This window comes from Protomyctophum parallelum (assembly GCF_964188405.1).
Source record: "Protomyctophum parallelum genome assembly, chromosome: 8".
Classification (NCBI taxonomy): Eukaryota; Metazoa; Chordata; class Actinopteri; order Myctophiformes; family Myctophidae; genus Protomyctophum; species Protomyctophum parallelum.
In genome coordinates, this window is record NC_139703.1 from 44,847,379 (window position 1) to 44,863,024 (window position 15,646).

General features: G+C 41.4%; 1 protein-coding gene across 1 annotated transcript; it reads left to right on the forward strand.

Moving 5' to 3' along the window:
• Positions 1-2,303: 2,303 nt before the first annotated feature.
• On the forward strand, positions 2,304-14,387 carry sypl2a (synaptophysin-like 2a). The gene is made up of 6 exons (XM_083771479.1): positions 2,304-2,508; positions 2,721-2,795; positions 8,222-8,343; positions 9,325-9,523; positions 11,837-12,013; positions 12,447-14,387. Exons 1-6 carry the CDS (start codon positions 2,494-2,496, stop codon positions 12,570-12,572), a joined length of 714 nt encoding a protein of 237 aa, XP_083627605.1. The 5' UTR covers positions 2,304-2,493; the 3' UTR covers positions 12,573-14,387.
• The last annotated feature ends 1,259 nt before the right edge of the window (positions 14,388-15,646 follow it).

Below are 15,646 nucleotides of genomic sequence, written 5' to 3' on the forward strand. Positions count from 1 at the left end.
CTTTTTACTAACACTAATATTACAAAGATGCCCAGAACATCGGGATGAACCTGTGTTGGCTGCTCCAACAGTATAGTGGCAACATTCAAATAAAAATAAAAACGAAATGTCAAAATATCCACTGCGGTGGCTGAGAGCAGAGCCATAGTTGAGACAAAGCAGTGAAAGGTCCTGGAAGATACATAACGTCAGTCTTATATTTCTGTTTTATGAACACAAGGCTGCTGTAATTTATACCTCATACTAAGCATTTCAACTTTAGAGAGATTTCACTACACAGGACTGAATAAATGCACGTTTATGACGTTTATTACGAGAAGGGGATTACATTGCGAATGAATCAATGAATGAATGGAACATGATAAAGTCAAGAATGAATGCAGTCGTATTGGCATGACGTTAGGTGCTTTGGCGCAGGCCCCAACGGAGGCTCTGGTCGGGAGCCTTTGGGAGGCTTTCCAAGGTGTGATTTGGGCTGGGAGGAGGAGTAGGACTATGGCCCTAAGGACTAAGGACTACCTGTGAGTGGGGAGTGTTGGCTGATGAATGAATATCAACATCCTAATACATCCTGATACTGCATTGGGGGTCAAATTATGACAGGCAATTCCTGCTGTGACCCCCCAGTCAAAAAACATATTGTTTGAAATAGACACTCATGCTTTCCAAGGTGTGATTTGGGCTGGGAGGAGGAGTAGGAGTAGGTCCTCTCTGGGGGGGGGGGGGGGGGGGGGGGTACTACCTGTGAGTGGGGAGTGTTGGCTGATGAATGAATATCAACATCCTAATACGTCCAATACTGGGGGGTCAAATTATGACAGGCAAAAAACGCTCTATTCCGTGATAGACCTTGCTAAAAGTGAACACCAGTGCATTACTGTACAATATTGTATTCTGTGGTTGTTGAAAATATGTCACAAGTTTTCAGCAACACCATTAGATAAATCCTATATCCTATATTAAAATTGGCAGGCTGGCCAGCAGGCAGGTACAACGGGTCCTCTGACAAAGTCCCCGACTCAGATATATTTGGTCTGAGAAATATTGCATCGTGGTTGTGTGACTCTGCCAACCAGACAGTTTACATTAATGTCTGTCCAGACTCATACACTGTAATGATAATGTGAATTTGACAATTTTTTTGGGGAAATTAAATTAAAGGGGACAGCTTTTCACATGGTGCAAGAGCATAAGAAGTCCCAACCTGTACAGGCTGTGATCCAGGAAGATGAAGTAAATAGTTGGTCCTCACTATAGTCACTAATGCTCATTATAAGATGGCACAATTTTCTCTCCTCACTCACTCAGAGGAGGGTTGTGGACAGTTCAGAAACCTGCGTACCACTGTACTAGAATCAGAATCAAACTAGTCACAACATGGGTGAAATTCTTGGTTGTGCAGGCTCATCATTGTAGTTAAGAGAGAGAAAAACATAAATTGCATAGTACATGACTAATCTACATGATACAATATGTGTATGCATTAAATAAATAGTGGTGATGTAGCCTACGTGTATATATATGGAGTCTCTACTAAAACAAGAGACAGATTTAGTTCAGTCTGTGCAGTGCAGTGTCACCATGCAGACCTAGATCTTGTTCAGCAGTCTAATTGTTGACAAGTAGAAACTGTTCAAGAGTCTGGTGGTTCCCGGTGTATGGGTAGCAGCATTATAGTATAATTGATGCCTTACAGCCCCCCCCCCCCCCCCTGTCTGTTTTGGAATGAGGGAACATAGGGCTGAGGGAACATAGGGCTGAGGGAACATAGGGCTGAGGGAACATAGGGCTGAGGGAACTTGGGTACGGTCCCGTAGTACACACACATGACATAGCTGTCTAGGACTAGGAGTGGTTGCACCACTCAAAACTTACTTCAGAAAGTTCAGACCTGTCTGAAGTAAGTGGTGCAATAGTGCCCCCTGTTGGTACCCTAAACAGACAGACAGATAGACACTAGACCAAGAGACAGACAGATTGATTGATTGATTTATTAACATTTTGCAGAATTACAGTACATTTCAAGTACAACTCAATACAAAAACTGTTAACAGTCAGTGAGTCGACGACACCATAAAGCATTACACTTGTTTACAATAGGGCCCACCATTTTCAATTCATCAAAACATTTAGAGACGTACGAATATACATAACTATATAGTAAGGCTATATAACTAAGGCTTGAAATGAAAAGGGTTGAGATTTGAGAATCAATAATGTCAACTTGTCAGAGGTTGTCACCGCATTGCACTGCACACACTCAGTGGGGCTGCACGGTGTCACATGACGGCCGAGGCCGTGACGCGGCGAACAGCAGCGAGTTGACAAAGTTTGACAGCAGTTGTGTAGTAGTATAGAGACAGTAGTAGCAGTATCTGGAGTTACTGTGCTACTGGTTGTAGTGGGGACGACGAGCAAACCGAGAAACGTTACGTTCAGTTTCTTTAAAAGTCGCAAGAAGTGATCTGTTTAGTTTAGATCTGTTTAGTCACAATGGATTTCGTCCAGGTAAGCGTGTTAGTTTAACATCCCAGCTAACGACGTTAGCATGTCGCTAGCAGTCTAGCTAACAAGGGCAGGGCCAGTTAGCTACAAGGTGACGAACAGGTAGCAATGTGGCTGTTCGCAGCAGTAGTGTCAGTGTGATTTATATGAGGTTTAGCCTTTCAGACAAATTCTTCATTCTGTCCTGGTTCAAGCTCTCTGATTCTCGCCCTCAGAAACTGGTGGGAGGCTTTGCTCTCGATCTGGGACCTGTAAAAGAACCACTGGGATTTATTCGTGTCTTAGAATGGGTAAGACATTCCATATTTTTTATTGTGTTTTAAATTTAATCGTTTAATTTGTATTATTATTAATATTATCTGCGGCTACTATAACATTTCCCTCTCATCTTTTTGATTGATTGATTGAAATCTTTATTAACAGTTTGTAGAATTTACAGTACATTTTAAGCACAAACTCAATACAAAGACTGTCAACTGTGAGTGGACGACCCAATTAAGCATTACACTTGTTTACAACAGGGTCCACATTGTTCAATTCATCAAAACAGATTGCGCTGTTGAATCTTTCAACATATCATTTTTAAGCTCGTCTTGTTGATTGCAAACCTAGACAACTTTAGCCCAGTTCGTTGAGTTAAATTGTATCTAGATGAGTAATTTCAAAGCAAAAAAAGGCAAACACAAACCTACTGAAAATCAGCATTGACAGTACACTAGAAATATTTGTAATTATTATTGGATGCTTTTTGTAGAATTCAAGCATATGACACAAGTTCACAACTGTATTTGACCAATACCAAAATAAGTTGAAGAGAATATGTGACATACTTTTGATAGCCAGGTTTGTCTGGCCATTTAGAGGAATGGCAGCTGCAGCTGTAACAGAAATAGCTCTATGTATTTCTGTAGTGACCATCTGTGTGTTCTTCAGTGTGTGTATAAGGTAGGTAGATGAGGATTAAAAAATGTATAGTTCTGACACCAAACAATCACATTCCTGTGATGTTTATTTGAATGTAGGTAAATGTTCTACATTCAGTGATCCATGTCCGGCCGACTTGTCAGGTGATGCTAGCAGTGGTGTTTGTCTGTGTATTTAAGGGGTGTACATTTGGAACAGCTCAATGAGTAATTAACATAGACCTTATCTTTATTTTGTGGAGTTTGAGCACAAGTCAGACACACCAGCTTGCTTTCTTCCTGCTGTGTATGTGAGAGTGGAAATGTATTGCAGGAAATTACTCTCCAGAGCCCTGTACAAAGCTGACAGAGCAAAAGGAGTAGCTCACTGGGTCCACCATCGGAAAATGGTGACCCTATTGTAAATGTGTAATGCTTTATGGTGTCGTTAACAGTTTTTGTATTGAGTTGTGCTTGAAATGTACTGTAATTCTGCAAACTGTTAATAAATACTTCATTGAATCAATCATTCAATCACAGTTCTACTTCAAGGTTCACTTTATTTGTTTGCAGTTGCACTTATAAATGAAAGTCGTTTTATATGTGGCGATGAATCATTTTCAGTTTCAGTTTTGTTATTACATGTGAGACTGTTGCACTACCGATGCAGGGATCAAAGGGGAGTTCATCAACTATTATTATGTGTATTTCCACTGAACCTCAATGTAAAATCTGCTGACTGCGCGCTCAGCACAGCATTCTCTGGACATCTGCCCTAAGGAGGGAGTTAGGGCCTTGGTCACTTAATACACATTATCATTAAAGGTATATTCAGTGATTTCACTTAATTCAAATATCACTTATTTTTTTGTTTTGTTGTGATAATCCTCTCTACTATAGAGTGTGCTGACCATATAAGGAGTTCCTCCCTGTCCCCAGTTAACCCCTGGGGGTCAAAAAAACCTTAGGTTTCGTTTTTGACTCTCTATCCTGATTGGACGAAAGGCTGGGTCCCACAGCCAAAAACGAAACCTAAGGTTTTTTGAGTGAAATCACTGAATATACCTTTAAAGCATAATAGATTGGGTTGGATGAAATCAGACAGGATTTATGGTATGAGTTGTTCTCATCGCTAACAAACCCAGACCTATGCAGACTCTGTACCCCACACAGTACACTACATGCACATACGGTACTCACTCACTGACACTTTGAACTCTCTGAAAGAAGATGTTTACAATTGATATTATTAAATGTCACACATGGAACTGCTTGCAACAGGCTGGACACTATCCAGTCACAAACAAAAGCAAGGGCTTACTTTGTACACTATCCAGTCACTGCAATTTTTCAGTCTGACAGGTGGAGGTTGTTTACTGGTGGGGAAACGCCATACCACAGTCACAAGTGATGATGCTATAAAAAAGTAGTGTGTGTGTGGGTGACTGGGTGTAATATTTGAAATATGATTTGTCATTTCTGATAGACATTTTAACTACATGTACTGGTCCCCTCTGAATAGAGTAGCTTATGTAGTAGTGAGGAGCTGGGTGTGTACTGGAGGTCGAGCCAGGGGAACCACCGCCGTGACATGAGTGTTTATTTGGGGTGGTCTCAGAGGCTGGCTAGCGGCTAGGGTGGGATATGATGTGAATGTTGGGTCAGCTGGGGCTCACATGAAAGCTGAGAAATGTAGAGCTCCAGACACCTGAAAGATGATACTCATTCCCTGAAATGTTGAGTGGACTAGCGGCTTACTAAATGCATGCAATTGAACTATTTAATTTGTTGCGTCTACTCTGTGCACATGTTAATCTAAATGTATGTTCCTTTCTGCCTTGTGGTGTTTGTTGAAGACCTAATTTAAACGACTCTCTTTAACATGGTTCTGCATGACTTACTGTATCTGTTGATACTGCAATGTGTGCGTAGGCTGTTCAACTCACCGCCCGCCTTGCTTTTTGTGCTACACGTGTTGAACGATTATGGAAATTATGTGGATCCTGATCATGTGGGAATGTGCTTCAGCAGATGTGGGTGTGTAAGACAAAGGACATTATTCTTGAGAGGAAGTAACAAAGTAGCACACACAGTCTATTGCACGCCTTGATCAGATGCTTTTCATTGGAACGATCTACTCAGGGGGTCAGTACAAAATCGGAAGACGTGGTTATTTGTAATCTACAGTATATTTAATCCACTTTGACTACCGTAATTTGGTTTTGCTCAATATGAAACAGCCCTGGCTATTGTTGTCATGCAAATACTGCAGACCAGACTGGTTGATCTTAGTAGTAGTGACATTTGTAAAGGGACAACATGGGAAGTTCTTACTTACAGTAACACAAATGGTTACATGTGTTCAAAGCAACAATGATGAGATTAATATATTTTTGTAATGTATCCGTTAACTTAAGCCCATTGTTTTACGCAGTGACCCCCTTTCCACCAGTTGGTTCCCAATGGGAACCGATTCAGTTATTTTTGGTTCTTAGTCCAGAGCTCCAAAATTGGTGGGAAAAACTAGACTTATATTAAATTGTTTATAGGATCAATACAAGTAAATTAATACATGATAACCCTTCCACAGTAGTAGCTTTTTCATATTTTTGATTATTTTGCATATTTTCCTACATAAAATATGTAATACAATAAATCATTGTCTTCGTGTAAGTACTCAATTGGGGAAGTTTCATGGTGATAACAATCTAATATCAGTATGGTTTTGCCCATTCAATTCATAATTAACGTTCCAATTTTGGAGCTCTGGCTCATGGACTAAGAACCAAAAAGAACTGAAACGGTTCCCAGTGGGAACCAACCGGTGGGAAAGGGGCCAGTGTGTTTTTTGGTACTGTATTGAGTGGTCTATTTTCATGCAAGTAATAGATGCTCTATCACATTCAAAATTAACCATGAGTAGCGGGCACATTCCAAGTCTAATTCTACCACCACAGCAAAGATAGGGAGATGAGAGAAACACAAGTGGTACAAGAGGTGTGAGGAGATGGAAGCAGATGGGTTTGAGAGCTGTTGCATCTTCATCACTTTCACTTCGATTTTATCACCAGCATCTGTGCTCAGAGTGCTGCCCCTTGTTTTTTGTCACTGTTTCAGTGTTGTTTTTCATTGTAATTCCAATATATGTAGCAAAACAAGGAACCTGCCACACACTGCATCAGAGATCAGACCCACACTAGCTTTTAAAAGAAGTACAGGGGTAGGGTACTGAATGTTATGTCCGTCAGTGCCATATCTGTTAGGATTTGCTGTGTGTGCTCTCTCCACATTGTTAGGGAGGGAATTTCCTGTGTGGAAAGAGGATGTTGGATGGTGCAACTGTATAGAGAAAAGTGATAGAGAGAAAGTGTGGGAAAGTTGTATTAAACAAAAAAAAGCTAGTACCAGTCGTAGGGGTCTGAAACCATCGTAATACAGTTTGACTTTCCTAATCATTGAGGGGTTTCTAGATCCTTGCGTTTGATGTTCTGTGTAATCAGGTGTTCCCAGTGCTAGACAAGACTAACTAGTTTGCCACACTGCCACAGTTCAGCAGCTGAGAGGCCCATTTCCTGTTGAACTTCACTTGGCCCAGTGGGTGTAGGGGTTGACTCTTTTTTTTGCCAAGTCACCACTCTGCCTCATTCTGACTGCCTCTAAATGTACAGTGCAATATCAGTTGCACCTGACCACTTGATACATGAGCCCTTCCTCCTGTAGGTAAACCATGTTGGCTGCGCAGTTCCTCTGTTTACTGACCTGAATAACCACTGGCTGTTATTTTTGGAATGTGGAAGATGTCTCCAGTGTGCTCATTGCAGGTCTTTTGAGTGTGGCTGCACTGAGCAATTTTATGCCTTGATTGTCTCCACCAGGCCGAAGGCATGGGGGGAGAGTATGTTTTGCACTCCGTCCGTCCGTGTGTGTGTGTGTCCGTCCGTCCGTCCGTCCGTGTGTCCGTGAGCAGCTAATCTCGGCCACCGTTAACCCGGTCGATGCCAAATTTTGCCCACACACTCCCTGGATGCCAACGATGAACCTCTGCCCCAAAATTTCCAGAACGGCCTGTTATAGCGCCACCAGGAGGCCGCTTTGTGCAAAACAAGTTTTGGCACAGTACACCTACAGATTTTGTCCAAACATCGCGCAAATTGGTACACAGTCACAGATTTCTCAGACTCCATCCTGATTGGTTAAGATTGGCTTCCAAAGTTCACAGGAGTGCTCGGTTTCAAACAAAATGCTGCAAATCATGAACACATCACGTGATTTCCGTGAAATTGTGCACGCACATTCCCACTAGGCCGAGGAAGAAATGCCACATGAACAATTTCAACTCGGCCTCAAGGTGGCGCTATAACTGGCCGAAAAGTGTTTTTACCTCTAATTTACTTTTGTTGCCCTTTTATCCAACCACCAGATGAAGGCAAGCTGCAATGTCCTACATTCCTATCCTGGTGGAGACCTGTGCCCAGAAGGGCACTTTTTCTAGTTATTTCATGTTTAGGGCTGTTGTTGACACAATGTAAAGCAGTGTGCCATAGAATTGGAGACCCATGGTAATGATATAATACAATATATGACAGCCTTTTGTGGTTAAGGCATGTTCCATGTCCTGTTTTCCACTTCCATTTCAACTAGCAAGCTGTCACCTTCTGGTGTTACTTCTACTTTACAGTGTTTGCTCTAAAGAACAGCCAGAACAGCCTTTTCATAAACAATTGATATATTTATCTAAAATGGCTTGAAAGCTCTTTGTCTGCCCTAATTGTATCTGTTCCTTTTGTCTTCATTCCATATCTCTTTTTCTGCAGGTGTTCACAATCTTCGCCTTTGCCACAACAGGAGGCTACTCCGGGGCAACAAACTTAATAGTCAATTGTGGGACTCCTGCTGTACCGACTACTACTAAAGCTTTGTTTGGTTACCCATTCAGGTAAAGTATATGGCACTCAAAGAAGTTATATACTGTGTATATATAAGGACGTGTCTACAACAATAAATAAAGGACCATGGATAGCCTACATCTTACATAGATCGTATATACAGCTATACATGGTGGAAATTTTGCTGTTACATCATACTCGGGGGGGGGGGGGGGGGGGGGCACTGGTTGTTCAAACATTTAGCAGGGGGAGGGGGGGGCACTGGTTGTTCAAACATTTAGCATATGTCCCACAAATTCATGACATGTCTCTCTCCACTGTGAAGCAGCATTTCTTTATAGATGACCTGATGTTATTGTTAATATGAATTTGTTCTTAATGACTTGCCTGCTTAATGACTACAGTTTAAACAAGCCAGACAACTATTCCACAATCTTCAAATGCTTCATAGTCTGTAACTACACCTCCTGAAAGTGGTGCAAAGGAACTGGTCATCTTTATCATTTACTTTCACAAAAATATGTCAACTTAGGAATGCTTAAACTTATTTCATTTACAGTAGGACAATGTTTTCGCAAGTGCAAAGAAAAAGATTAAACCGAACAGACATCTGCTTTACAGTCTTCTACTTTTTCAGCGATTCCTTTGCACAGACTATATGGTGGAAGCATTTGAAAATTGTGTGAGCCAACCTTTTTAAATAAAATATGAGGTTTCTGATTCGGTATCTATCCACTTATCAGGACCCAAGCCCTGACACTCCCCGGCAAACTATGCAACGTTGTGCAATGATTTTAATCTAACATTAAAAATAAAGTTCAGTTCAGTGTATATGCACTTGGCAAAGTCTTGGAAAGTCTCAATGTTGTGTATATATTCTCTCTCTTTGCCTCCATTTGGATAGAAAAGTATTCCAGGTGAGACACTTCTGACTCTTCATCTTGTCTCTAACATGAAGCAGTGTGTGAAAGCATGTAGATCAGCACAAGGTCTCTATGGGAGATCTCATGGTGTCCTCTCTCTGCCTCCAGGTTGTCTGCACATTCCTACCAGGTAGAAGGTTGTGAACATGCCATCGGTAATAAAACCTACCTCCAGGGTGACTTCTCCTCCTCAGCAGAGTTCTTTGTGTCTGTGGGAGTGTTCGCCTTCCTCTACTGCACGGTGACGCTGATCCTCTACCTGGGCTACCAGAATGTTTACCGCCAGACCAATCGCGGCCCCATCATTGTGAGTGCACTACAACAGGGGCAGTATCAATATGGTGGTATTAGAAATCACACTAGTGTCAAGTGGACGAATTCTGGCTTGTGCCAACTGCCAAGTGTGCACAGGGGCCCTGAGCCAATGGGGGCTCTTGGATTCAGAATCTTGTCATGCTTCCAAGAAGCTTTGAACTGAGCAGATTGAACTTCCAGAGATAATGGCCAAAACGTCTTGAAACCGGTCACTTTAGCCGATTTCCGTTTTTGGAGGGACGCTAACCCCTCCTATATTCAACTATAGTGTCGATAGTGTCGATTTTTGTCCTAACACAAACATTGAATGGACAGTGAATGGAGATTTTACGTCATATGTGTCTGAGCAAATCTGCTATTTTGTGAGCAGGGCTTTTTAACTTTAATCCGTCCATGCCTTTTATCATGATGATTTATGGTGAATTGGTGATGTCCGATTATCATGTATTGACACATGATCTTTTGATTTGAGGGAGCAGTTAGCACCGCTCCAAAATTAGGAACTATTAGCCATAAAAGTGCTGAAATGTACTAGAAACTCGATCGGCCTCGATTCTATCGCCATGCATCATTTGAGAATAGGGTGTAAATGCAGACGGGAAGTAGTTGGAAATAAGATAGCATTTGTTGTGTAACAACATGGTTTATTGTCATGTTGTAATGTATGACAGTGTTGTTGTACTGTATTATATTTGTACATACTGTACTGTAGTGTGCTATACTGCACCGTACAGTACTATACAATTCGTACTGTAGTATCCGTACTGTAAGCAAAGCAAAGTTACTATGTTTACCCAGGGTAACTGGACTAAGCTCAAGAACTTGTTTACAGCCAGGCCCTGCTCATAGAACATTTCATGGTAGGGGTTCAATGCCTTGCTCAAGGGCACTTCAGCGGTGGTAATTTTAACGTGCCGGTCCGGGGATACGAACTAGCGACCTTCCGGTATCAAGACCGCTCCGCAAACCGTTCGGCCACCGCTGCCCCGTACTGTACTGTGTAGGGATGTGAACGACTCACTCACGACTTGGCAAATCTCTGTTGTCAACGCTGTTGACGACGACAGACGCTGTGAGCACAGAGGAGTTAGAAAAGATAGTTAAAAGATAGAGAGCGGACCAGATCAACGGTTGTTTATTTCCTGCTTGCGCATGAGCATAGTGTGCGCAGAGTTGGCGGCGAAGATGATCGAGGGGAAAGGCTTCTGTGAGCTGATGGCATTTCTCGAATCATCTTGGCCGCCAACAAGCGGCTCACTACTGGCCAATCACAGCAGGGCTCTAGCTATAATATAACTATTGGGCTACGGTGGCCGTGGGATCCAATCCATAATATAACGCCACTCTGAGTTATACATTAGACTCCGACGGCGACGAGAGTACCCTCTGTGCAGTGTGCACAGAGATACACACTCGTACAGTTCCCTTTACCATTTGTACTTGAAAATGAAAGTGAAATGTGGAGGCATTTGAGTGTGCATGTGGTGTGATACGGGGAACAAAGCTGCATGGCTGTTGTGTGGAATTGTGTTATCCAAGATAACGCATTAGACTAAAGGTTTCTGTTCATAAATGTGATATTCTTTTCATGCAGCAACTCAAAAACTAAACTGAAATGTGTTGTCCAGAGTACTACAAACTGTGACTATGTGCTGTATACAGAAACAAGAAATGACTCGTCATTATATATCAGCTTAAATTACCTTATGAACACAGGAAGGAGTCAAGGACGTTACACATTTCCAAATTCTTTAAAGAATTTCACCGTATTGTGCACTACAGTTATCATCTGAATCAATATGTGAGCTTTTCTTCTAACAAATATCATGGTTTGATAACTGGGCCAATTAAATAGACGGATTTGACCATGCACCACAATGTACTCTTCATCAGCAGGAGCTTTTTTTCCAACGTTAATAGTTCCAAAGATTTAAACACATAGCGGCAAACGGCACTAATCATGCCAATCTAGCCACTAGACCACGTGACTAGATAGTCCAATCATTGATCAGCTTTGCAAGCTAATAAAAATAAATGTACCGCAAACACTACCTCCATCGCATTTGTGACTTTTGCTAAACGGCCAACCAGAGAGCTCTCCACCATCTGTTGCTATCGACATCTGACAACCTAGCTGGCTCGGTTGGCTGACAACACCTACACTACAACAACTGACGTCCCGTCATGATCGTGAACAGATAATACGACACTTATAAACGCTGGTGTGTCGGCCTGATGTTTTGGGGGCTTAACTGTATATTACTAATGTTAAAATCCCCACTGCTCCTTGTATGTTTCCCACCAGGACTTGGTAGTGACGGCTGCCTTTGCCTTCCTGTGGCTAGTGTCTTCATCAGCCTGGGGTAAGGGACTGACCGACGTCAAGAGGGCCGTCGACCCACATCACTTGATTGAGGGCTGTGCGACTCTAAACTGTGAGGCAGGCGACGACCCATCAATGGGACGTCTCAACGCCTCTGTGGTAAGCATACACTCATACAGAGCGTTGATTTTTTTTAGTTTTTAATTACTAGGCAGGTTCATATAGATACTCAAGTCCACCGATAATTCCACCCACAAATTTGGCAGGCTATATTTTAAGCCTGTGGCTACTGGCTTGCAAATTGAAGATACTGATACATAGTGCCAGGTATTTTGTTAACTTGCACCTCGTGATCTGAATCGGATTCCTTTTATTTTTTTTATTTATCATTCAGTTTACTGTACTCCCTACTCACTGCATGTATTAACACAAATCCATAAAGGTGTAGCCATACCTTCTTAAATTGCTAAATAATAAATAAACTTTGGGCTTGTTTTTCTGTAAGGTTGCTTGTACAGTAAACATTGGTAGGACACTTCCCAAAATTATTTTTTCTGTCTCAAGTGAAACCTAATTCATCATCTCTGTGCAGATCTTTGGGTTTCTTAACCTGATCCTGTGGGCAGGAAACTGCTGGTTCATTTTTAAGGAGACCAACTTCCACAAGGACCCCAACCCACCAACCACCATTGAAGAAGGAGGATCTGTCGGACCCTAATTAGGACCTCTGAGGTTTCCCCTACACACCAACAGCAAAGACGCTTTGGACCCAAAACTGGTTCTAATGCTTAACTACTCAAAAGGAAAAAAAGGAAACAAATTCCGCCCCCGTTCCCCCAATGGGCCCCCCTTTTCTTTTTTTCATTGACGTGACGTGTAAGGTCTCTTAGTTAACACCAGTCCCTGTTTTTTATTTTTATAGTCAACTCACTGTCACTGATTCTCAAAGTGCCATTGAATTGTATTTACACTACAAGAATGGCTGTCACTGCTGTCATCTCTTGTCTCTTCTACACAGTTCAGAAGTTTGTATGATCAGCCAGGGGTTGTACGTTTATGTAAATGCCTAACAAATTTATTTTTAATTTGACTGTAATGACCATCCCTCCTCAAGCTACAATCCCAACACCGGCTGAGACAGAACTCCTAACCGCATGGACATTGCATGTCAGCATACTTTAAAGCATTGCTTTAAGTACACCTAATTTAAAAAGCACATCAAGTTGTGATGTCTGCTTGAACCCACACCTAACAGTTTGTGTCACACAACCCCCTTTCTACCATCTAAACCACGCTACCTATATTGTAGGCTCTCAATATATGCTATTAATTAGAAACAAATTAGTATTAAAGCAGATACATGTATTTGTAAATGTGTTTTATATATGGCACTTCACTCTTAACAAAGAAATGTCAATGTATAAATTACACTAAAACCACTAAAATTTCTGCACCATTTCAGTAGCGATGTGTTGAAATGTTGCCTTATAGCATAACAGTAAAATCCTGAGTGTTCATTTATTGGTCCATCCATTTGGTTCCATTTGTACGCTGAGTTACAAATGGATAAATTAATACTGAGGATTTTACTGTGAAGGCTGGCTCTCTACATGTTTACTCAAGTACCTGTTCATGACATTTCAATGGTAGTCATGATGTGAAACCAAACCTTTTACTGAAGTTTATGCTCCGTAGAAATGTGATACTCGAACACTAAATTCCATTTTTTGTTGACGTTTAAAAAGGTAACTTGGGATGTCATTATTTATAGTTTTCTTTTTTTATACCTACATTAATTGGTTATTTACATATTTTTAAAGCCAATGTTGGCCTTCAGTTTGTGTTTCTCTATGGAAAACCATTGTTATGCAGCTTCTCCTTGTTTTTTAGGTGTTACATTTTCTGTTAATATTGTCATACCACTGGTTAGCTATAGGCTTTTTGTTGCTGGTTATAAATAGTGCAAGAGGCAAAATGAGAGTGCCAGAATAAAATAATCCTGCTGTATTTATAATTCATTAACCATGTACCTGCTCTGCATGTACTCAACAGCCATTTTCTTACATTTGAAGGTTTTGTGTGAAAGTTGTAACTGTTCACTTGCTGTCTTGGGGGAGGGGGGTCAAACCCACTGTTAATCGCAAACTTGAGAATTGTTATTTGCTTTGCACTAAATGTGATGAAAAATTATAGAATTTAAGTCCTGTGCCTTAGTGAGATTGTTATGATTTGAGGGACGTTTTCGTTAGTTCCTTCATGCAGCTCCTTCATCTGATGGCCGTGGCTTCTGTGGGCTGTTAGTCACTATCAGTTATCCTAGGATAGTTTTGAGTCTAGATTGAAATTTGTATACCTAGTTGCCTTAATTGTTTTAAAAGAAGTCTGTTTATTTAGAGCACAGTGAGTTATGGGATGTTTTCATCTAATTCATCACTGACTTTTTGACTTGTCTTTTTGTATTTTATGCCTTGTTTTGTGCAACAAAATCAGAATATCTAAATGTTCTCACATGTATTAAAGAGAGCTGCAGCCACTGGGTTCTATCCCCTCTTTCTTCTTATCTTTACACCACTGCTCATGCAGCGAGTGCCGTCTATGTGAAGGAAGTGTCCCTATGCAAAACACTGCTCCCCCAGGACTCATAACCAGAGTAACCAACTGGGTGAAGCTGACGAAGACCCGAAAGGTCTATTGAGAAATGAGACATGGGGATTTATTTTTGGCACAAATTCCACCAGATGGTTCAGGTGTGATTTCAATTTGAAGATCCCTACACACATGCTACAGTTCACTTTTTACCCACTAGGTTGTACTGTTGCAGGTGAAAATACTTAACCCTGTCTTCTACCCTGAGCCATCAGACCACAAAATGTTTGAGTTGGTCATGGGCTTGCTTAGCCCAAGAGGTTGTCAAATCAGTTTGTTTTGGGAAGTCTGAAACGTAGTTTTTAGTGACATTGGGATGTTGGAGTGCAAGTATAGTCAGAGTGGCATTGAATTGTTGACAAAAGAGGAAATTCTTTGACTTTTGTACAATTACAATTTTCGCATCTAGATGACGCTCTTCTACAAAGCGACTTTAAAGTGCAATCTATCAATAAGTATATGGGTGGATATATGCAGTCGATTGATTGAAAAATGTATCTCACAGTATAGAATGGGTACATTTCAAACGAAAGGACAAGTCAATACTAATCGTTCCACATTTTTGTGGCATAGGAGCGAAATGAATTTAATCCCTTGTTTGAGACTAATCTGGGTTGCACGTTGCAAGTTACAGTCACAAGCTGATCATATCGTTTACATATTGGGAACAGTAAAGTCCCTAGTATGCTTCCTTGTGGAACACCACAGCTCCACCATCTGTTCTCTTCCCTCCAGGTAGGATATCGCATCCAGCTCACTGATGTGCTGGGCTGGTGTCGAAAGCCTTTTGGAGGTCCAGCATGACCATGCCGCAGTATTTGCCTCGTGTTTGAGGTGGTCGCTCAAATGGAGGAGGCATGTGTCAGTGGAGTGGAACGTTCTGAAGCCAGATTTAAATTTGTACGTTATAGTTTTTTTTGTAGCAAGATACTTTTCAACCTATAGACTATTTTTCTTCACTTTCAAGATGGAGCTAAAATGGGCAGGGTCTAATTTGCTCTCTTTCTTGTGCCAGGGGGTTACTTTAGAAAGTTTGAAATATTTTGAGACCTGTCCCTGTTTGAGGGAGAGGTTTATTATGTGGGACTGTGGGTGATGATTGGAGCAGAGATGGCTGAGTCTCAGAGAAATTTGGAGGGAATATTG